Here is a 24,010-nt window from a genome sequence, read left to right on the forward strand (position 1 = left end):
TTGAGTTGAGGATTAAAGCTAAGGAGGAAGAAGTAGAAAAATCGTTTCATGGAAACGATATTGGATGGGAATGTTCATGACTTAGCGGAGGCGTACTGGTCCTAGTCTGGCCCAAGTATAGTCGCACAGACCACCACTGATTCAGAAGCTTCTTTAATTGTAGAGGTGAAATTAATTGCGAGAATAAAGGGGGTCTATTTCTTTCGGTCTTGAATTCGCAAAGATTGATGACGTCATTGTGGGATCGAAACCAGCCGCCTGACGGCAGTCGAGCGATGCTCATGGATTGGAGACGAGAGCTGCGTGAGCACTCGACTTCGGCTCATAACAATCAATGCCTCGGCGGACAGTCGGGCAGTGACTCGTGTCCAACCACTGCGGTGATGAGAATAACCGAACTCTATGCCTGGAGCTGTGCACGCGTTTCATACTTTGCCAACCCCAGCACGTGGGTATGATTAACGTTGGCCGCATAGGATAGCCACCAGGCCATGGGGCCGCTTGTTCTGGCTCCGAGTTGAGGGGATGAACGATGCTAATATTTCTCGGATTTGTTTGGCGATAGCCATATTGCCTAGAAAAACAAACAAACAAAGGCAAGTTTATTTCGTTACTAATGTTAGGGAGTGATTCGAAGTAGTATTTAGCGAAATTAGAAAAATCGTTTCATGACCCCTTTAAATCGTTTTAGGGGCTTGACCTACAGAATTCTGGCCTTATTTTGGCTCGAGCACTCGCGCAGATACAGAGCTCATTGCCTAAAGCCCCTCTATCCTGGGAAAAGTTCCGCCATTCATTGTTGTGGAAATACTCGAGACACTTTCCGCGCGCCACTTCTGGGAAGAACATGGCGTCTGAAATCTAGCTCGGTTACAGCGAACTAGAAATATAGGGGCAGTTAAAAAGCGTCGGCGGCGCCCCATCGGCCGTGTGAAGCCAGAAGTGTAGACTGCCGCGAGTGGCGCTGTTGTCGAAATCCGGAGGACATGGCCACTGTAACATGGGATATGGCGTCGCGTACGTTCTCAGGTGGTTTCTGGGGCATCTATGGTCGGTTTTGGCAATTTGTTTTCGGCTAATGGCTAACGTTGTCTTGAGCCTTCTTAATGTCTATTCCGACGATAGTGCGGAGTTGGGTAGTGCTCGGGTGTGCGAAGACGTCTCCTTGGATACGAAGCGCTATGTCTTGCGTGCTGACGTGTCTACAAAACCCGGCGAGTGTGTGCGGGAGATGGTCCTGCTTCAAGATGCCACTCGAGATGGTTGATTACCATCTTTTTCATTAATTTACCAATGAATGAGGTCATGGATACGGGACGAAGGTCTGTCGGAGTGGTCGCAGGCTTGCCGGGTTTGGGGAGCAGGATCACATGAGCGGATTTCCATCCCCTTCGGTGATGTCCGGTTGTCCAGACGCGGTTGATGTGTGTCAAGAGTTCATCTATTTTGGCGTCGGGAAGGTTGCGGAGGATTGTATACATAATGCGATCGGGTCCCCGGGCCGTACGACGTTTCGGTTTAAGTATTACCATCCAGAGTTCGCCGATAGAAAATTTCGAGTTGATACCAGTGTCGAGATCTTCAAGCTGGCCGAAATGTATGGGGCACTGAGTACAGTAGAATGTGTTGCGCATTTCCGCCATGAGGGTGAAAAGATCGAGGCGTTGGTACAGTAGTTTGTGGGGAGTGTGTCGGGGTTTGGCCTCGCCATGGAGGGAGCGGAACAGGTCCCAGACCGGGGATATGAAGTGGGCCGTTGAGGTTGGTGCAGAGGTCAAGCCAGTGCTCTATGGCAAGAGGGTCAGCGTATATCTTGGCATTCTTGGTTTAAAGCGTCTATTGGGCTCGGTGGGTGGTGTTCTGCTTACGGCGGCGCTAGCGCTTGACGAGAGCGCGATGTTTATTCCACATAGAAAGGAAATGACTCGACGGGGGGGGAAGGGGGGGGGGGGGGCGCGGCGGGCGGGCGGCAGCCCTCTGTGCGTGCGATGTCCTTGGTGTGCTGGCTTATCCTGGAGAGTATTGTGGCACTCCATTCCTCAGGGGACAGATGGCTGGCGTCGACATTGTCTAGTTCAGTTCGGGCCTTGAGCCAGTTGGTGAGTTTAGTCCAGGGATAGGCGGCGCCAGTACGGCGGGCATGAGGGCTGATTTGAAGCTGCAGTTCGAGGATGTAATGGTCGCTGCCGAGTGAACTTTCGGTGTTTTCCCAAGTCGCTCGGAGGGGTCCTCGAATCCATGTGAGGTCCGCCGACGTGTCTGACTCTTGAGCCGTGCCCAGGCGTGTGGAGGTAGGCGGTTGAGTAAGTAGAGTGAGATGATGATTACTAGTGAAAGAAGTCAATTTGCAACCAAGTGGCACATCGCGGTCGTAAATCCAGGCGGGATGAGGGCCGTTAAAGTCTCCTAGAAGGAGGATGGTGTCGCGAGCGCTAGAGGTAGGGAAGAAGGTTTGGAGTGGCGAGAAGTGCGCTGAAGGTTGATTAGTGGTTCAATACGCGTTGATAATGGTGAGACAATGATCGGCTCTAATAGTGGTGGTTGTGACGTGCTCTTGAGTGGGGGTGTTGACATTCGTAGTGTCATTTTGGGGTGGTGGCTTTTCCCCACGAAAGTGAGCGTCATAGTGAGGGTGGTGCTTCCATCAGCGGTGCCCCGGCGACGATGGGTGATGCTCGGTTGGGCAAACATGTTGTAGCTCCATAGAGAAAACGCACCCCCAGCTTCCTGAATAAAGCGCGAAACACATGTACGATGAAACCGTCCGATCCGACGTCCGAACCGACGTCCGAACCGACGTCCAATCGCTGCTCCGACTCGCCGCAAACGATTATCCGAGACCATGCTTCCGACCGAGCTTGCAACGCGTCGTTACGGTTCCGATCGGCTCCGCCCCTGCAGTTCCGTGACCGCTACCAGTGCGTGTTGCCTGACTTCCTACGATCGCCCTTCTGCTCAACTATAGTCAGTTACAGGTTAAGAAGGTAGCGGCAAATGCCCCTCAAAGGGAATCAGATATCCCTCCGCCACCTTTGCATCCAATAGCGTCCCACCGTTTCCGTGACGTCGCGGACAACGCGCGAGGAGGGTCTTGCCTTTCTATAGATATTTGCTTTATCTTTCGACTTTGACTTAGCATTGTGGAAGCCACGAGAGGGAGATTAGAGTTCTCCCCCACCGAGGGAAACAAATACGACTTTCGGGGATTAGCTTCCCCCTTCCCCCCCCCCCCCCGATGGATACAAAGGCCGCTTTCTGGGGCTCGGTTCCCTCTCCGATGAATACAAAGGTCGCTTTTTCAAAAAGTGGGATCGGAGACAAGTTGGAATCCATTGAAGCGGAACAAGGAGCGTTTCCAGTGAACTCTTCTTTCGACTGCGGAGAGATTTGAAACGGGCGCATCACACTTGTGGGAGGAGCTTCTCCTACCTTCTTGACTTGTAACCGACTAGGAAGAGCGGAGAGAGAAAAAAATGCCCTCCCCCTCTCACCCCGCGCGTCGTCTGCTCCGCCGAGCGGGCTGTACCTAACATCCGGCTGGCCGGCAAACTATACCTGTTTTCACCTCAAGAAAAAAGGACGTTTTGCTCAATGTTCATACGCCGCGCGAAGCAGTTCTTACAAGATTCGGTTGTCGGAGGCAGAAGCGATGCTTCCGGCGTTTGAAACGTGTACGCCTTGATAAGGTAACATGTATCTAATCTAAAATGCACCAACATATATATCAATTCTCAGCATAAAGAGGAAAATTAGTAAGGCTCCGCCAGAAACCGTACTTTTTTTCCTACGGTTCTTGAGGTGGAAACGGGTATAGGTTTAAAATCGTGTCGTTTTGGAAACTTCATGCGCAGATGCGCGGATTTTAATTTGCAAGTTATCGTGTAAGGCTATGCTTGATAAAGAAACTAACCGGGTCCAATCGCGCTGTTACCTGGGTGCAAATAAAAAAAAACAATAATAGAACAATTGCCGGTCCTCCGGCGAAAAGTAAATCCGGTTGTTGTGGCTTTTTTACTATACAAAATTCGTACTGCTGTAGGCCTTTAGCAACAATGAGTGGAAATCTGAAATAATAAATAAAAACGTGCTGCCGGCTGACTTCACTGCTATTGAGGTAACGGAACAAAGATACGCTAGTTGATCCTGAAATAAAACAGCAGAGCGCTATAGGCTGATTTTGGAGTGGCTATAAATATTTTAAGAACGTGAACCATTTCATAACGGCAGCCACGAGCGAGAGTTCGATGTTCTGTACAGCCCAAAGATGTAGAGCGGCAGTCTCCCAGTTTGTCGTCTGCTGGTGGAATCGGGCGCGTGCCCTCTCTCTCGTTTTACCCCGCCGAAGCTGCTGAACTTCCCGAATGTGTGGAGAGGGCGCTGCGGTCGAACAAAATGGCGCCGCCCTGAGAGCTCTAAATGGTATGGTCTGCTAAATGGAGTAATTTAGCGCTTTCAGGGTGGCGCCATTTTGTTTGACCGCAGCGCCCTCTCCACACATCCGGGAAGTTCAGCAGCTTCGGCGTGGTAAAACGAGAGAGAAAGCACCCGCCCGACTCTGCTAGCAGACGACAAACAGGGAGGTTGCCGTTCTCCATCTTTAGGCTGTACCGGCGAGCTGTACCGAACATTGAACTCCCGCTCGTGGCTGCCGTTGTGAAGTGTATATAAGACGTAGAGGCAATAAAGTTTTTAGCTGAGTTTTTAGACGTTGTCTGTCCCTTTTTCTTTCTACTTCACGATTTTCCGTTTTTCAAACCACAGTCTCAGGTTTTCAATGATCATGTATAAATTACAGCAGCTCGCCTGCACTTTAACCGTTTTTTCATTAAGTGATTCGCTTTCTTAGAATATTTATGGCTACTCCAAAATTAACCTAAAGCGATTTGTTGTTTTATTTCAGTAAATGATCAACTAGCGTATCTTCCGTTACTTCAATATTAGTGGACTCAGCCTGCAGTACTACCCTCAACCACTGCGTCTATTGCGCCAGGAGAGCAAGTTTTTATTTATTATTCCAGACTTCCACTCATTGTCGTGTCTACGCTGACAAGCACCACCAGAGCTTCGCCCCAATCAACATCAGTCACCACGTGGAGATGCGGTCGTTTTTTTCTCTCTCCGCTCTTCCTAGTGGAACAGTCTACACTCCGCGACAGTGCTGCCAACCTTAGAGATTTTTCCCTGTATCTAGGGATTTCCGTCATCATTAAGGGGCAAAGGGAAATTTGTTCAAATCTAGGGATTGCTTTTTAATGGGTTTTAGAGACACGTTCTTTCCCTTTTTCCTTCTCGTGCCGGCCGAGTGCAACGGGAAAAAAGGTTTCTTTCGGTGCCAGAGATAATCTGCAGTGGTAACAACAGCGATTTTGGGGGGCCACACAAGGTCAAAGTATCAAAAGGTAGTAAAGTGGAGATTTGGGCCAGTTGGTTCATTGCAAGCAAAAAAGCGCCGAAAAAATACAGGGACACAGACGAAGGGAAACAGGACAAGGCGCACTCTCAACTGATGTTTATTGAAAAATTCACACGTTATATAGCCACACACACAAAAAAAAAAAAAAAAAAAAAATCTTTTCTATTTACTCAGCCCGCGTTTCAAAAATTCAAACTCATTTGTAGATAAGGATACCGACCCGCTACGGGTCGGTATCCTTATCCTTAGGAAGGGCATCCTTCCTTAGGAAGGGCATCCTTCCTTTTGTATCCTTATGAAGTATCCTTTTGTGTCCTTCCTTTTGTATCCTTAGGAAGGGCATCCTTCCTTTTGATTCCGCCCACTCGAAGGTAGTGAAAAGGGGCATAGCCAGTTCGTGCCTGGGGGCTTCTCTCAGAAAGTCATGTTTGCACAGTGCGCAAGGCAGCTTCGAGGGTCAGATAGAACGCCTGCAGAGGGCTGGTTTTCCGTTGAGAGCTTTGGTTGAAGTGGCAGAAAGCTTAATCAAAAAGATTAAAGGTAATCGGAAATCAAACAGCGATAGACCGACCACGAGGCCTGTTGTCATTCCATATATGCACAATGTAACGCACAATCTGAAAAAGGTAGCCCAGCGCTACAATGTACCGGTAGCTTTTTCAGCACCCAATAAGATGGCGCGACTTTGTCGCCAGATCAATTCACCACAGCCATCTTCAGATCCCTGCACTACCAAGCATCGAAATAAGTACGTTGAATGTGCCACTGGCGTCGTCTATGAAATCCCCATGACGTGTGGGATGACATACGTGGGCCAGACGGGCAGGTGCGTTAATGATCGCACCCGAGAGCACGCTGCCTCTACAAGAACGACGCCTTCGGGGCACCTTGCAATTCATTGCAATAGATGCTCTTGCACCCCGGCCTTCAATGAGACCAAGATTTTGGCTAGATACAAAGATAAAGTGTCGCGGGAATTACACGAGGCGTATGCAATTAGGACCAGAGACAAGAATTGCATAAGTGACACGTCGGTATCCTTATCTACAAATGAGTTTGAATTTTTGAAACGCGGGCTGAGTAGATAGAAAAGATTTTTTTTTTTTTTTGTGTGTGTGTGTGTGGCTATATAACGTGTGAATTTTTCAATTAACATCAGTTGAGAGTGCGCCTTGTCCTGTTTCCCTTCGTCTGTGTCCCTGTATTTTTTCGGCGCTTTTTTGCTATCAAAAGGTAATTATGTAAAAAGGTGTTAACGAAGCAAATTTAGCCTTTAAATGACCTCCCAACTACAGCAATCTATTCTTAAGCTACTCTATAACGATAATCTCGATATTAATACAAACTAACAGTTTTTTTATTCAAATCTAGAGAAATCTGGGGAATCTCATGATAAAATTTGGGGAAGAAACGACCGCGGAGGTTGGCACCACTGCTCTGCGACAACTTTTCTTGGCAATGCAATGGAAGGTACAGGCACGCGTTCCCTCTCCCAGTTTGAGCGCTGAATAAAGCTGTGCGCGGGCTCTCCTCCTCTCCCCGGAAATGCCAAGAAAAGGAAGAGGGACTCGCAAACGGATCCTTGCTCCTGAGTGAATGGCCCGCTCCCCTAAACGTGACGTCCTGATGACGTTCCCGCTACCTGCGTCGTCAATAGGGAGTTTTCGTAGACCGCGCTGGCCCCCTCCGCTAAGCGTTCCGCAACGAAGAAGTTGCTACTGCGCCTGCGCGCCGATAGCCTTGACTGTGGAGTTCCCGCTATCGTAGCGGGTTGCGGAGGGCCTTGCGGGACGGCGAAAGCGATCTACGAAAACTCCCTGTTAGGGACTTTTAGAATAGCGCACGCTAAAGCTTTGCGTACGCAAAGAATAGCGTCGTCGCCACTGCGCATGCTCCGAACGCAAACCAGGTTTTGCGCTTTGCGTGCACAATTTTAGCGTGCGCTATTTCTCGGAAATAGCGTGCGTACGCAAAGAGTAGGGAGTTTTAGTAGACCGTGTTTCCCGCTCCGCTAGCCCTCCGCTACGAAGAAACCGCCACTGCGCCTGCGCGCCGATGGCCTTGGCTGTAGAGTTCCGGGTGGCAGAGGGGCTTAGCGGAGCGGGAAACACGGTCTACTAAAACTCGCTATTTTTTGCGCTTCTCCAAGGAGGATTCGTGATGAGAAGTTGGCTAAAGCCAAGACGAGCAGAGTTAAAAAAATGGCGGCTTCAGGATTATGTCGGCGGCTGCTTTGGCGGCGTCGTGAGCAGCGAGGATGCCGCCGACGTCGCGTCGGTGGCATCCTCGCGGCTGCGATTTTCAATACGGGACGACATTGTACTCGGTTTGGCAGCGATCACCGGCAACTTGATGCTTGCGACGCGCGAACATTTCTCGGCGAAGGTACGATGTGCGAAGGTCAGTACACGAGACCTCTCTTGCCGAGGCGACGCAAGCGGACACGACCGGTCAACCGCTCGCGTTGCATTCTCATGTTTAAACAAATCTAAATTAGTACTCTGAACCAAACAACTTTTTTTTCTAAATTTGCAGCATTTCGTGTGTGGAATAAAAATTGCGACTGTATCTTGGTGGCGTCGCAAGCGCGAGCTGCTTGGGTTTTTGCGTCGCGACGGAGCAACGCTATTCTAAAACTCTCTTGCGTCGCGTGCGCTATTACAAGCGCTAAAATTGCGTACGTTATTCTAAAACTCCCGCTGCGGCCATCCGACCACCGCAACCGCCTCTGGACAGTCGGTTGCATGCCGCAACGCCGTTCCGACGTCGCGACACGTCCAAACAAGCCGCGTCCGACCGTCGTATTAGGGAGTTTTCGTAGACCGCGCTGACCCCTCCGCTAAGCGTTCCGCAACGAAGAAGTTGCTACTGCGCCTGCGCGCCGATAGCCTTGACTGTGGAGTTCCCGCTATCGTAGCGGGTTGCGGAGGGCCTTGCGGGACGGCGAAGACGATCTACGAAAACTCCCTATTGCCTGATCGGACGTCGGATCGGTCGCTATCGTCGTTGGTACGCCACTGGGTGTGCTAGTCATCCTACGCGAAGTCCCGTTCCTGCGGTGCTCTTCTAGTGCGGTTATACGAGCTGTGGGGTTTTGAAGGGTGTCGATGAAAGGTGCAAGAGTTTGGTTTAACAGATGGGTGATTAGCTTTGAATGAAGACTGCGATTGTTCCTACGAATGATTGGGGATAAATCAAAATTGTCTATAGACGGCATGAAAATAAAAGGTGATATTAAGATTAATAGAATGTTTAGCTGCACCATGTTCTGATGAGGGGTAATAAAATATCGAAGAGTTGTATCGCAACTGATGCAAGAGGCGATATGAACCGAAGGAGAACACATCGTATAACTTCTGATGCGTCTTCGAGGAGTTGCCCTGTATTTTTCTCAGTCTCTTGCTGGGCGATGGTTGGATGCCTTCCTTTCGTTGTCGTCATTTGCGTATTTTGTGACGCGGCAGCTTTTGTGGGTTCAGCTGCCTCTATGTTTTTGAGGCGGAACAGGTAGTGGTGGTGTGCGGTTCTTGACTTCCCTTGTGGGATTGTTTAGAATTGTAGCGTAGACCTGCTGCACGTGCGTGGGGGTCAAAGCTGGCTTCTTTCGAACAGGTGGTGAGCTTTGAGAAGAGCTGGCTCCGACAACATGCACTATAATGTTCGCTTTCTCCTGAGGCTTAGGGGGGGACTCGATGTTCTCAACTGTCAACTCCACAGTATCGGTCGGTTCACCTTTTGGGCGGACTGCTTCACGATCAGTGATGTAATCGACCTTCTTCTCTGATCCGTAGTTGTTGATGTAGCATTCCTCCTTCTATTTCGGGCAGATGTAAAAGAAGGCTGCCCTCCGCAGTTGGCGCATCTTGGATTCGCGTTGCAGTCTTCTCTTTTGTGATCTTCAGCCGCACAAACGTTACATCAGGCGATTCGTCGGATGCGGCTGTGCGATGTCCGTGGCGTCCACATTTCGAGCATTGAATTCGGCGGTCTTTGAAAAACTATACTGTTCTTTTTTTACATGCACCAGGGTGACGTTAGTTGGCAGACATGGCGAGGAAAACACAACGCGAATGGTTGTAGTGGTTCCCAGACGTCGTGCGTTGGTGACGGGACAGCGGACTCGAAGCTGTGACTGCAGTATATCTGCGGAGACATATTTGATTATTCCAACAGTGGATGAGTTATTGCATGGTTCATAGGGTGTGACGGCGATGCCGCACAGGCTTTTGAGTTGGAGAAGTGTTTTGGTCGCTTGTCCGTTCCATGTGTCAACGGCGATGACGTTGAGGCGAGCGTTATATCTAACTAGGACGACATAGATGGGATGGAATTCTTTAGAGCTTGTGACAACTTCACGCTCTTCAGCGTTGTTAAGGCAGTTGTGGAGTCCTTTGGAGCAAATACCACCGTGAGTCCTGTTTGGTGACCTTGAGGGGAGAAGATAGGGCCTTCTGATGAGTTTGAGTTTGCGTCAGTTTTTTTACATCTCTTAGTTCCCTTTTTGCTACGCGCAGTCTTGAAATCAGCGCCCATGGAATCCGCGGTGTGAGATCCAGCGTCCTGTCATCGGTCATATGTCGTTCTCTCTGGAGGAGTCTTTGATTTTTGGCATTGTCGTCTGACGCGATCGGAGTCAGTGGAAGAACGGATTCCGCCATCTTGTCAGAGTCGATGGAACCATAGAGTTATTAACAATATTGTAATAACTCTATGGATGGAACCCCGCAAGCCAGAAGTGGCTTGCTCGGGGTGAACCGCTTTGTGTCGCTGAAATTGCGAGTATCTGTTCCACATTCAGGATTCTAAGATACCCATACCAGAAAGTTGTTGGTCGTTTGGTTACGCGTGATGTGCAAACTAAATGGAAATACGTCTGAGGAGCGAAGGGGTCAGTCAAATCCTTCGACTTCGTCCTCCTTTTTTCAGCAGAACGAGGATTCCAACACCCGCGAGCTCAGCCAGCTCAGCTCCGAACCCGGCCGCAAGCACCAGCATGTTAGCTTTGTGTATATAATATAAATAAATGTGTCGAAGGTTAATAGGGGTTCGATAAAGCGCTTAAATCGCGATCATATTTTTTTCTTTTTTGTGCTTTGTTAGCGTTAATGAACAAACGCTGACAGGCGCCGATATTCGAACGCAGCTTGTGTATGATCGAATGCTACGGCGCCGCTTTTCCAGTCGCGTCTTGGAGACGCTACAGCTAGCATTACATGGGCGCGTCTTGAGGACGCGCTCGTGCCCCTGGCTCAGCCCTGGCTGAGAGAAACAGGCATATCAAGCAGCATTAAAAGCGCAAGTCACTAGGCCTTTCTGTTTATGATTAGTTCAGGGATAAGAACACGTACAGGAACATGTTAGCGATGTAGTTTGAAAAGGAAATCGAGGGCAATGGTGGTGACCATGAGCTCTTGACGCTGTCTGATTGGTTCCATCAGCTCGTAGCATCGGCTGCGTCTGGACATCTGGACTTGAAACTACACCGTGGGTGAAACGGAGTATATACGGCGTGCAAGTTGGTCTGCTCTTTTCGCACCCTCGAGATGCGCCCATGTGCTGAAGCAATGATGGACCGCGCTTGGCTGCCTCGTCACCGAGCGTTCCTTGCGCGTTCTCTACGCTGCGCTTTGATTGGTCTGCCTCCCTTGCGCTCATATGTGCCAAAGACGCATTTGGAAACACTTGCCCGCCGTATACACCAACTCATGTTTACAAACAAACCGGAGCGCCCCTAGCGGACGCCACCGGCGCCGCGCATGCGCGGTCGCGGTGGGCACGAAGCTCGCCGTCGCCCATAAACAAACCATTGAATTGCGTTGTTGCCTGCGTCGGTGCGAGCCCCGTGCTCTTTTTCGCGTTGGAATTGTTGATTCTACGTCCTCCTAACAATGTCTGACTACTTGAGCGGCTTCAGCGAAATTAACGAGGCTCGTTACACCGCAAAACTTTGCGTGAATAATTTGACATGCGGCGATTCATCCCGCGTGGACGCCGCAGAATGGACGCAAAAGCCTGACTCCCACGATGAGATTCTGCTCGCTATTTTGAATCGGGACTTCGCTCGGGCTGCAAAAGCGTGGACCGTAGCTGAGATGGTGGACGTCGATACTGAAAACCGCTAGTAGAATCGGGCATTACAAGTCGTTGATGGCCACTGGTAACAATGATCAACATTTTCTTGTATCTATACTGTATCTATACTTAGCCTACTTACCTCAACCAACCTTCAAAAGTGTTTTGAGGCCTGCCCTTACTTCTTATCGCAATTACCGGATCAACGTTTGGTTTACGGGCCGCTTTCGTTTGAACGAGCTGACGACAAAAAGCAGACAAGTTTCAAAGAGCAGACGACAGTTCGAACGCATGCGCATGGAGTGCGGGCAAGAAGCACCGCGTCCCGGGTCAACAAACCATTGGAATGTCTCGTTGCCGGCGTCTGTGTGAGTCTGCATACTCTTTTTCGCGTTAGAAATGTCGATTTTGCATCCTCATTGCAATATATTACCACTTTAATCGCCTGAGCAAAATAATCAAGGCTCGTACGCCGCTAAACTTCGCTTAAATAATTTGGCGTGCGGCGATTCATTCGCATGAATGGACACCAAAACCATGATAAGATTCTTCTAGCTATTTTCGGTCGCGACGTCGCTCGTGCTGCCAAAGTGTAGAAGGTAGCGGCGATGATCGACGTCGATACTAAAAATCGGAAGCAGGGACAGACCAAGCGTAACAAGTCTGCGATACCACTGGTACCAATGATCAAAATCTTGTATCTACTGTTTACACCGAGCCTACTTAAGTCTTTTGAGGCCTGCAATTACTTATTATTGCAATCACCGGGTCAAAGTTTGGTCTATGGGTCGCTTTTGTTTGAAAGAGCAGACGACAAAAAGCAGACAAGTTTGAAAGAGCAGACAAAAGTTAGAACGATTAGGCGGCCGTGTGAATTTGAAGACGCACTGAACCCGCGGGTGGTCCCGACAGCTTGGCGGTTTTCTCTCGTTCAGGTTAGGATAAAACAAATACATCTGGCGACCACAAAGTGTCGCCCGCACAAGCAATCGTAGTTCGACAGCCTTTGGTTTTCCCTTGTCACGGCTACTATCCACGTTCTCGAACGAACGGAGGGGGCAGAAACACATGAAAACTGACCTTCAAACCTTTCCAGACTCTCTTGGTACAGGCCCCGTCGCAGCATTTTGACGAGAAGGTAGATTTTTTGTCTGGTTTTTTGGAAAAGAACACAGGAATGCATGCATGCCCACCACCCCAGACCGGAAGTGCGCCCGACGCGCCACCACCGCGGCGTGACGTAGGAGAGTTGAGTTGGTGTATAGCTCCCACAGCAGTTGTCGGGGCTAAAGTCGGGGCAAACTCTGAACGACGCTATGCGGAACGCAAGTTGGTCTGCTTTTTGCACAGGGGTTGCAATGATGCAGAACGCCGAGCTATTTATGGCTGATTGAAAAAAAAAGTGGGTAGATCTTAAGGCGTATTGGGGTCTACCCACTCTCCTGTCAATCAAAGTCCCTCAGAGTTTTGTTCTGACGTCACCGCGACCCCTGCACAAGAAGCAGACGACTCTCCGCAGTCGATTCGCGATTCTACTCACCGCGTGCCCCGGTCGCGTGCTCACTGGCGTTCTCGGGCCCAGCGGCGGACCTGCGAGGGCCCAGCCTGACGGGCGTGCGTGCCGAGTACCGGATCGGCCAGCGGATCAACGCCACCTGCAGCAGCGGGCCGTCCAGCGCCAAGCCCACCCTGTCCTGGCTGATTAATGACAAGAAGGTGAGTCCCCGTGGGGATCCCAGCTCGGGCTCGGCCCGGCGCTCGTTGGGTTGGGCTCGCTGTTGACCGCGTCGGCGCCCGGCTGGCGTGTCCTTCGCGCCGCCGGAAGCCGCTTGTTGTCGCAGCTATCGTTTGGGAACGCGGACGCTGGGCAACATGACCTCGATTGATTGGTCCGGCTGGCACCGGGCATCGGGACGTCGCATCACACGCGCGCGCTGGGCTCCAAAGGCTTATTTACACTGGAGCGTTTGCTGGAATTTTCTTACGCTACGTTTTGAGTAGGGTTTCGGTGTTTTCGGTGTGTACCGATAAACCCCGAACTCCCGTTTTGGGGGGGCTACGGCCAACAACCTTGAATCGGAGCTATCCAAGCTTTGTAGGAAGCAAATGTTTATCTACAGCTTTATTTTGTGTTGATACAGCCCCCCACCCACTGAACTGTGCGCAAGGCTGCTGTGACGCAGATCTACCTAGTACTTTGGGGAATCTCATGCTTGCGCCCTAGTTTCTACATAATAACGAAATATTGGGTGAACCGCGATTGTTCGTCCGACACCAAAAGTGCATACTGAAAAACGCCGCATATGTAAGACCCCATTCCCCCTCCCCGAACCTGAAAAAAAAAAAAAAAAAAAAAAACGAAAACATTGAACCTTAATTATGAGTTGGATTCCGTGTTCGCGGAGTTTATTTTTCGTCAAATTCAGAAGGTGTTTTTCGGAGTTTGTTTTGCCGAATATTCGCAGTTTATCGGAATTTATATTTGTTTGATTCCCAATTCTTTGAAATTCATAGTTTAATTTCGCAGTCTTTCCTATTAAAATAATAATAAAAAAATTAACCGGGTATGCTAGATAAAAAAATAAAACGTGCGTGTTTCCATTAATATTTCTTTAGCTAGATCTGGAGTTGATGTCGTTGCCATTAGCAGTACTAATCTACTGCTTGAATTGGTTGCCACGTTTCATTTGATCCAGGGATGTCCCACTCTCGACGTAAGCAGACCTCTTGTAACATATAATTAGGGTTCCGCGTTTTCGGTTTTTATTTTTTGAAAATTCGGCGTACTTTTTTCGGTGTTTATTTTAAAATTCAATTTTCGGTTTTTTTCGGCGTATATTTATGCCCACAAAAGTTTATCGGATTTTTTCAGTGAATATGAAATAAACACCAAGGGACACTGGATCAGATGATCCTTGTAGCTCTGATATTTGTGATCACTCAAAGAATAACGGCACATATGCATTGAAAAAGAAATGGACCCTTTATCTGGCAAATGCGTGCAACTGTAAAAAAACAAGAAAAGAAAAAGAAGTAAAGACAAGTTAGATATGAATCCTATGCCCAAAAAGCATGAAACTTTACCTTCTGTACATCAGGCTTACGTGATCTCATTATAGTACACACACATGTACATTCTAAGGTTCTCCTCGTTGATCCTCACTCTTTCTTTCCTGTTAATATGAGCTTAAGCTTCGAGAGTGCCCTCTCAACGCTAACACTGGACACTGGCAGGCTAATGAGATGGAGTGCTGCCTGAGCCAAAATCGGCCAATCAACCAATTGTGACCACCAAAAGAGACACGGTGCGACGTTTTGAAGCACAACACAACAAGCAGAGCTTGCATCAAGCCCTTACAACGCGTTTGAAAACACGCTCGTTCATGGCAAAGTCACGGGGCATTTCGGATATCACGTTCCGATCGATGATGCGCACATCACCAAAACGTCGTGATGGTATCCGTATATTTCATACATTCGGACACGTTTCGAGAGACACTGCTGTTGCACTTTTTCGCCCCGGCTCTGCGGGAAGGAAGGTCAAAGGGACCTCTCCCAGTTAAAACTGAATTTAAAAAAATGGATTTGTCGTACTTTTATTGGTTTAAATCGAAAATGCCGAACCTAAAAACTGACCTTTTTCGGTTAAAACCGAATTTCCGAAAAAAGATTCGGCGTACTTTTATCGGTTTTTATCGGTTTAAACCGAAAACTCCGAACCCTACATATAATCCAACGTAAGCAAGCTGTATTGTGTCAATGGTGTTGGAACTTTGAGGGTTCACAAAGAGGGATATAAAAAGCTCGTTGGAAATGGAACAGTATATACATTAAAGATTGGAATCTCGGTAGGGTGGCGCAGCGGGGTATGCCACTCCTCCTGCATATTCGTCACTTTCAGCGATGGTGGTACCGCGGTGTGAGAATCGCGCTCCCTAGCTCCTGGCTTCGCAATGAATGCGTTTGCCTACACCCTGCTGGCGTGAAAAAATAAGGCTCTAATGCTGCTCGTATATAGCAAAACTAGAATTATTATGTACGCTTCGCAGACCCAGGATCGTATACTGCTGTTCTACGACGATCATCCAGATGACAGCCATTTTGTTCGGTACCAGTGCGCCCCCTATAGGTTGTGAAAGTTGCGAATACTATATAGACATACCTTTGTTAGGAAGAAGAGATAGGGGACAAAAAAAAAATTCTTATATCTCGGAATTTGCGTTTGACAGTCCGGATGGTAGTCGTGAAATGCTTCGTATGACCGCGTGGAATGACCGACGTTTCTTTGAACGCAGCGTGCATACTAAGCAGCGCACAGAGACGCATGGTTGCACACTTGAAGCAGCCTTATTTTGATCTGCTTTCAATGGTACTCAGCCATCGTCCTTTCACTTGTCTGTGGCAGACGTTTGAACGTGTCCAATGTACCGGAACTCTGGCCGAACGGCAGCATCTTCAGGCAGTTCTTTGGCCGATTGTTGCCATCGATGCGTTTGGGGCTTTCAGACGAAAACGAGGGGAGCAATGTAGAAATGAATATGAATGGGGAAGTTTATTATCAAAATGTGCGCGGGCTGAGAGGACGAAGGCAAGTGAATTCGTGCATGGCCTTCTCGCGTCACATTATGACATTGTGTGTCTGACAGAGACATGGTTGCAGAGTGCCATATCTAGTTCCGAGTTTTTTCTTCACATTATGCAGTGTTTCGGAGGGATCGTGATTATGCCAATCGCAACTGTAGGTTAGGTGGTGGTGTGATTATTGCAGTGAGTAATACAATTATTGCACTTCGGAGTCTGACCTTGAGACATTTAGGAATGTTTGTCTGCTGGAGGCACAAGATACCTGATTGGAAATTACTATTTTGCACCACTCTCGGACTGAGCCGTTTTTAACGATCACATTGATACGTTGGAGTCTTTAATTGCTGCGTCCGACTGCCGTGTGCATATGCGGCGAAAGGTGGAGGCCTTTCGACGCGTTCAGTGAACGTAAAGATCGTGCCCGCTGTCTTTGGTGCTGTGGAACAAGTTACGAGACGGAAGAAACATCAAAACCCAAGCGTTTAGGGCTCCAGGCTGGGCCGCCGGGTCACTCTGGACCAGAGGCGACGTGTGTGCGCACGCTTTGAGGAAGCCTCCGCGCTTCGCGGCGCCAGACCTCGCCGATCGTGACCGGACCCCAAGTCCGAAAGGCTCCTGCGCAGCCAGGAACGGCACCGAGGTAGGGGCTGCTCGTTCTGCGCTACCATGCAGTTCTCTACAGTGCTTGGAGCTCTCGGTGTCGTTCGTGCTTGAGCCGAAGCCTTTGGGACCCCTTCGGACGCGCAAGTCGTACTTCGCAAAGCTTGGACGGGGGCCGCCCTCACCCGAGCAGCTTCGCTATATTCCGCATACTTATGATGGCAATAAAAGCTCGCGTTTGTTCTCGGGAAAAAATTGCGGGCGACCATACGGGACCGCTCTCCGTGCCGCCGAGGAGGTTGGCCGCCGCCATGCTCTCAGCTGTTCACTCGCTCCCGCAGCGAGCGCCTTCCCAGAATCCTCCCCGTTCCAAAATGCGATGCGACCTCCGTTTACATGGGCTGAATAAATGCGCACTCGCCATCTCGATCCACCTCTGTCTAGCGACTTTAATGCGATGCGCTCTCTTTGCTCATTATGCCGTTTACATGACCGCATTGAATGCGACAACTGGATTCGATGCGACTAAATCGCATTCATGTAAACGCGGCTATTGACTTTGTCTAGACTAGAGTGCATTGAAGGAGTCCAGAGACGCGTTATCCGTTTGATTTGCGACCGACACCTTGGTAAAAAATTTGACTATGATTATAACTGGCTACTTCGTAAATTGCAAATGACCACCCTTGCTGAGAGAAGAGATATTCGGGATCTGGTATTTTTGCATAAATTATTGAACGACGGAGTAGCTTGCCCAGGTCTGCTAATCGATATTAACATTCACGTACCATCTCGCTCCTTGAGATATGCTGAACTTTGTGTTCCCAGACATTCAAACCTCTCACTTCTCACAAGTATGATGGCCTTGTATAACAATTTTGAGTCGCCTGCAAAATATGCCTTTAGGAATTTTAGCGATTTTAAAAATGTAGTGGTAGCGAAAATGACACAGGGCATCTGCATTTTAATGTTGTCTTTGTACTTTTATTATTGCAGTGTTCGCATTACTTGTTTCGTCGTGAATGTATTAGGGTGTACCACTGGTAAGGCGTTTAGCTGTTGGTGGGCATCCTCAACTCAAGAATAAATAAAAAAACTAAAAAAACTTTAGTGCATTGAATACATCATTTGTGAAGGGTGTAAAACAGGTGTGGAAAAGGGGAACGCGACAGAACAGCACACGACAAAATTGCACATGACAAAACAGCACCGCGTCAAAACAGCACCGCGTCAAAACAAATAATCCACGGAGCACGTGGATTTTTAATAACGAACACAGGCGGCCATTCTGCCACCGCTTGTCTGGGGTTTGTGTCCGTGCAGTTATATGCCGACGCTAACACGATTTAAACACGCCCGAATGCCGAGGCCGGGAAGCGTAACCGCCTCCGTTGACTGCTACGAACTCGATCGCTACGAAGTCAACACAGCTGTCATCGTTGGTGAAAGACGGCCCGTGTCAGTCGTTTGCAAAGCGACGGAGATGGAAACAAATTGCCGCGGCGTTTTCCGCGGCCTCGGAGATGCAGGAGCGAGCCGACGTTAAAAAAGATACGTTTGAACTACGAGAGTGTCAGCAAGAGCCACGTAAATACCTGTTCACACTCGGAGCGGACGCGCGCGTTTGATCGAAGTGCTGGATTCGCGCTGTTGGACCGCGAATTGATAAGCGCTTCGGGACCGATCCTTTACGATTGCAACTCGATGCTGACGGGATACCCGGCAAAGAAAGGTTGGACCGGCATTGCGACCCACGAACTGTTATAGCGGTCGACAGTGAGGTGCAGTCCTGTCATAATAAAAATGGCATAATAATAACAAAGTGTACATACCGTGTTGCGAAGGTATTCCATACGGCGTTTATTTGAGCTCTATATCACACAAAACCAAAATAGAATCGATGAAAGTCCCTTTTCGATGACAGCGTTCGTCGCCGCTGCCTCGAAAAACAAGGAGATGACACGGGGACGAGATTACCTCTGAGTCTAAAATTGAGGTCAGCGATCAAACTATAATACGTGAAGGGTTCACAAGGGTGGCGTGGGCATATTTCATTCAGCACGCCAGCCGGTCGTGGGCAGACGGTCTTGGCCAAGGACAGTCAGAGCATTGCTGCGCCGAGTCGGAGTGCCTGCTAGGCCTATCTGCCGATCTCGGTTGTGGTCGGTGGAATCGTGGCCGTTGGAGCTTTTCCCGGGTGTTTGTGAAGCCAGCGTTCTTGTTCGTCGTGGTCTGTTTCAAGTGCTTTTTACTTTTTTCTTGCTGCTTGAAGTCGGGACGCGTGAAAAGCGCACGTATAAAAATAAATGTCCGTTGGTCGTCCCGACCAACAACTGAGGGACGCTGTCGGCCATGCTGATTTGATCGTAAGAAGTGCGTAAGACAGCTTCGGAGCTGTCGTAGGATTTCGTCGTAACTTGCGCAAAACTTACGAAAATTTCGTTTCGAGAATACGAATTTGTTCTTAAGTTTTGTCTTACGCACATTTTTGGCGTAAGATCGTTTCGTGAATCTGGCCTCTGACCTTTTTCGGTTAAAAGCGAATTTTAGAAAACGGATTAGACACACTTTTATCGGTTTTTATAAGTTTAAACTGAAAACACCGAACCTACAAAGTGACCTTTTTCGTTTAAAACCGAATTTTCCAAAATGGATTCGGCGTACTTTTATCGGTTTAAACCGAAAACTCCGAACCCTACTTATATACAAACATGCGCTGGTGAACTTTTTCGAGATTTGGAAGGGGGGGGGGGGGGGGGGGGGGTTCTTTGTAGTGGCTAGATGAGGTCAGTACAGAACAGAGTCGTCAATGCCGCGGCGAACCCGTACACAGGAAATGTGCATGTTCTGTCGACAGCTCGACAGTCAAAACGTCGCTGAGCGCGTTGACATTGTAATCCTTTGGTATCTTGCTATCTTTTTTTAAGGGTAAATAAAAGTGTCCAGCGTTGGTGCAACATAGACGAGTGTCACACAGGAAGACAGATATTTCGTTTACGTAAAAAAATTTAACTTAATAATTTTAGCTCTCTCAGATACATAAAATTTATTACTTTTAATTTATTACAAAAATAGTAATTGAATTACAACGAACGTTACCACAGCAAAAAAGTAATTTAAGCGTTAAAAAGTTACAATAAATGTAACTGAGTACAGTTATGAGTTACTTGTAACGCGTTACGTACAAGTCTGGTCACAGGACGTTCCGTAGTCTTTGCGAGATTCTAGCGTATGGCTTCGAACCCGATGGCTACACACAATAGAAAACTCGAGAAACACCGTCTTCCATACCAAAAAAAGTAACAAAAAACATACCTCTGGCTGTTGCGGCAGCTCTTGTAAGCAATCCTGTGATCAATTCGTTATGTCTAGGGATTCCTTTCTTCTTTGTGTTCTATTGATAGTGTAGAAGTGTTGCACACAAGAAACAATTTCAGAAATCATTCACAAATCAGAACATCGGTCTCGGTATTCAGTCAGCGCCAGCAACGTCTCGGCAACATTCTTCGCGTCTAAAATCACTCGGAAGTTGCACTAAAAAATGCAGAAACAAACTCACTGACCTCCGGTCGCTTCGACCACACCGGCTAGACCTTTTTTTTTTTTTTTTCTCTCCGTTAGTTTGACATCAGAATAGCGTCGACGCCGTCTATTTGTGCATCAAGTATCGTGTGAGGCTTACTTTGAATTTCTTATGATTGAAGCCTCGAAGTATTACTTTGACTATTGGGCAGGAGATCGAACTATAGGGGGCGCTTTGTCGAGCTTGTTGTCCCCACTGCCCGATTTTTACCAACACATCATAACAATGAAATTGGTCCTCGCCGAGCACGGTCTGGGCACGGGCGCTTTGCTCTGACCAGTGCTTTAGTGCTTTAGTCGCATGAGAAGCGGTCTTCGATTCCTCATCTTCGATTTCTCGGATCAAAAACAAAGAAAATACGGTTTGTTGTCGGGGGATCGGTGGCCGAGTGTGCTAGCGCACACCAGTTCGGACCACGTGGGCCGAAAGGTCGCGCTGCAGAACCCAGAGATCTCGCGTTCAACCCCCACCCCTGCCCGTTTCGATCTGGATGAGCATCGTGCCGGCGTGCGGTCGTGTATCACTACTTCGCGGCATGCACGTTAAAGACCCCAGGCTAGCTGTCGTACCGGCACTGGCTAAATTGCTTATCTACAGTGGGTAACAATGTCGCCATGTTCTGGCAGACTAACGTCCTGCTGTATAAACAACTAACGACTAATTTGACTGACCTTTAGTCGGTTTGTTGTCCACACAGCTGAAGCGCACCGCTAAAGCGAAGATTGTTAGATCTCCCCAATACTCAATCTTACAAATGTCTGCAGTAATAGAAAGGCACAGGCGCGTGAGCCTAGCTCAGCAGAATGCTTTTGTTTGTACAAGAACTCGTGCATAGGAGGCTGTTTCCAGAACCCCGCGCTCGTGCGCATGCCTGTCTGCACTGCAGGTGTTTGTGAGATTGAATGGAATTGAATTGAATCTCCGACGAGTTTGACAGTTTCTTGCTTTGACAAGCGAGCTCAAGAATGCTGTCTGTCATTTAAATCGGAGCAGAATGCATGGTCAGTAAATAGATCGATCAAGGTAACTTTCCGCATATGTGCTCGAAGCGAGTCAGGAATAGTGAAACATTCGAGGAAACTTCATAACGTCATAACCTAAACCCCGAGACAATTAAAAGATAAAATAAGGGAAAGACGACGCAAAACATCAACTATGATGTCGCCGTCTTTTTTACTTTAGATTCTACCGTTCCACACACTCCTTAATTTACCTTGGAAATAATCTCGGCTTCTGCCAGCCGTATCTACGAGATGCCGGGTTTGTATCATAACTGTCCTAACGGTGCGGTCGGAAGTGGCTGCGCTCGGGGTATGAAACTCGGAACGTCGAAGTCGGAGTGAAGGAGCCCGGACCCAACGCGCCAAATCTAAGCATCGAAGAGAGACAGGCAGCCCACGGGAATTCCCTCCTACGGTGTGTTGTGATGTGCCTCGCTCCGGTCGTGCTCATGTTGGCTCACTGGTTCATGTCTTTCTAGGTGACGACAAAATGTTTAAAACTTTATTCTGATCATTTTGACTGTTTTTAATTTTATTGCAAGGCGTGATGTTTCGTTCAATTGCAAGCATGGCGCCCCGACTGGTGTCCCATGAGTGCAAGCACGTGCAGCTTGCTTGTGGACATAGCTTTGGCAAGCTTGAAATTGCACGGGCCTCGAGCAGAGACATGGCGGCGGCCAGTGGCCTTGCTTGCAATCGTCTATAGAGTGAGACTGAATGGCAGATGTTCTTGTCCATCAGACCTTCAAAAAGATTAATTTATCTCAATCCTTCGAACTTGGCGTCGAGAACGTTGGCAGCTGGAAGGACGAAGTTGGCCTAACATCCCAGGATTAAAACTTACAAATTTATACTCTGAAAAAGACTGAACGAAACAGGCGTGAAACACAGCTGGCACAATAGGACGTGTTGTGCCAATAGCATATCCACTGGAGTTAAACTGTCGATTAATCTGAAAGTTGAAATTCACATTTTACTTGAATTTATAACGGGAAGCATCACTTGCCGACGTCTTGTGCTTTACAAATGCCCGTGGCATTTGAAGATCCCGCCTAGAAGTTTGAATTTGTTATTAATGAACATTTCGGCCAAACCGGTATAATATATCGGTTGCCGGTTAATTTTTAACGGTTACAGTTTACGCCCAATGAAGATATTGGTTTCGTTCCGGCTAAGGTTACTGAAAAAAAATCGCGCCTTAACAGTTTTCGGTTTTTGTTACGGTTACGGTTTGAGTCCCTGCTGGAAATCGTGCTGGGCACTGAAGTCATTTCTTGAAAAAAAGGTCGTTTATGATCTTAGATTGTTTAAAATGTGTTCCTACATATATACCAAGTCCTATATTACAAAACCGCCCATTCTTCTCAGGGCAATACAGAAACATGTAAACTAGTTTTTTCTCGCGGACTATATTGTTTGGACCAATGAAAGCCGAATGATTTTATTATAACTTGTTTTGAAGAGAGTTTGGTAGGTATACAGATTCAAATAATACTCCTCTTTTTCTCCGCGGGCGAAGCCATCGCTTTCAAGTCGCCGGCAAGCGCCCTTCGTCGACCACTTCACTGGGAAGAAAATTCTTCCCAAAAAGTGCGTGTCGCGATCTTTGAACACGCTCCGAAACACAACAAGCTACGCACGGTTGTGGTTTCGGGTTCGTTGGGGTGCTTAGTGCGTTTAGATTGAGTTGTTTCCACAAAAGGACGATCTCAAAATCGACCTCAGTGCCCCTTTAATGATGCAGTGCTGACTTTGCGCTTTGTTAGTGATACAACTCTGATACGGCGCTGCCTGAGTGCTCAGTTAAGCTCAATTCAGCGCTGCTTAGTGTTGATTTAGCGCTGTGCCGTACGTGTGAACGGGCCTTTATACATTTCTCGAAAAGTGGACAGCGATCATATACGACTCCAGCTGCAGTGCACACGATTATGATAAAAATGGTCTTATGCTTCTTCCACCCAACCATCGTGCGAGGGTGAACAAAAATGTAGTTTGTCGCAGTAGATTGCTCGAAAATGTAGATATTCATTTTAATTCCTTAGGCTTGCATGCGGCGAGTCAAGTAATAGCGAGTTCGTTTCACACGCACTGGCACCGTTCGGGTTCTCTCCCAGAATGCATCGCACTCACAGAGTATTGCACGAAGAACTGGACTCAAACGAACTCGCCAAATGCACCGAGTGCAGAAGACTAATGCTGCCGCCATCTATGTTGTAGAAGAGGTACCGACCTCAAACCGAAACTAGCGCCTTTCTGTTCGGAGTGATGGGTGCGAATGCGAGAGTGCAGTCGCTACCAACGTCTATCTACAAACGTTGGTTGCTGCAACCTGTAGTTTATAGTTCCGATGACTTCAAGCAACTCGGCTGTCTTAGAGATAGTTACAGACAGCGTAAATTTCCGCAACTTGCTGTCTACAAAGCAGCTGGTTGCGATCTTTCAATTCTTATAAGCACTTACACTGAAGAAAACTGATGATGCTGGCCGAGCAGAAGCTTGATCCGTCGGAGCATGGTATTATGCGTGAACCACTGAAAGGGTACGGCTTAAAACTAGTCTGTTGGAATATCCAGCAAACCTTTTCGTGGGACTTTCGATTTCGATCGTCATTACAGGTGGATCAGATATTAGCCTTGTTGAGGGCGTCGAGAAGGAGAGCTTTCTCGAACAAAATACGACGGGGCAAGTTCGCTGACGTAGGTAAATGTTAAACATGATGATGTTGCCCAAGCCTCGGGTAAAGTCACTATGTTTAGC

The 24,010-nt window shown here is 48.2% G+C and overlaps 1 protein-coding gene across 1 annotated transcript in view; it reads left to right on the forward strand.

Moving 5' to 3' along the window:
* The window catches only part of LOC8029685, a 132,603-nt gene that overhangs the window by 18,660 nt on the left and 89,933 nt on the right, over positions 1-24,010 (forward strand). The window contains exon 4 of the mRNA XM_040218269.1: positions 13,068-13,201. Coding sequence (XP_040074203.1) covers positions 13,068-13,201 — 134 coding nt within the window. The remainder of the gene's footprint in view (positions 1-13,067; positions 13,202-24,010) is intronic.

This window comes from Ixodes scapularis, unplaced genomic scaffold (assembly GCF_016920785.2).
Source record: "Ixodes scapularis isolate PalLabHiFi unplaced genomic scaffold, ASM1692078v2 PGA_scaffold9__187_contigs__length_104089568, whole genome shotgun sequence".
Taxonomy (NCBI): Eukaryota; Metazoa; Arthropoda; class Arachnida; order Ixodida; family Ixodidae; genus Ixodes; species Ixodes scapularis.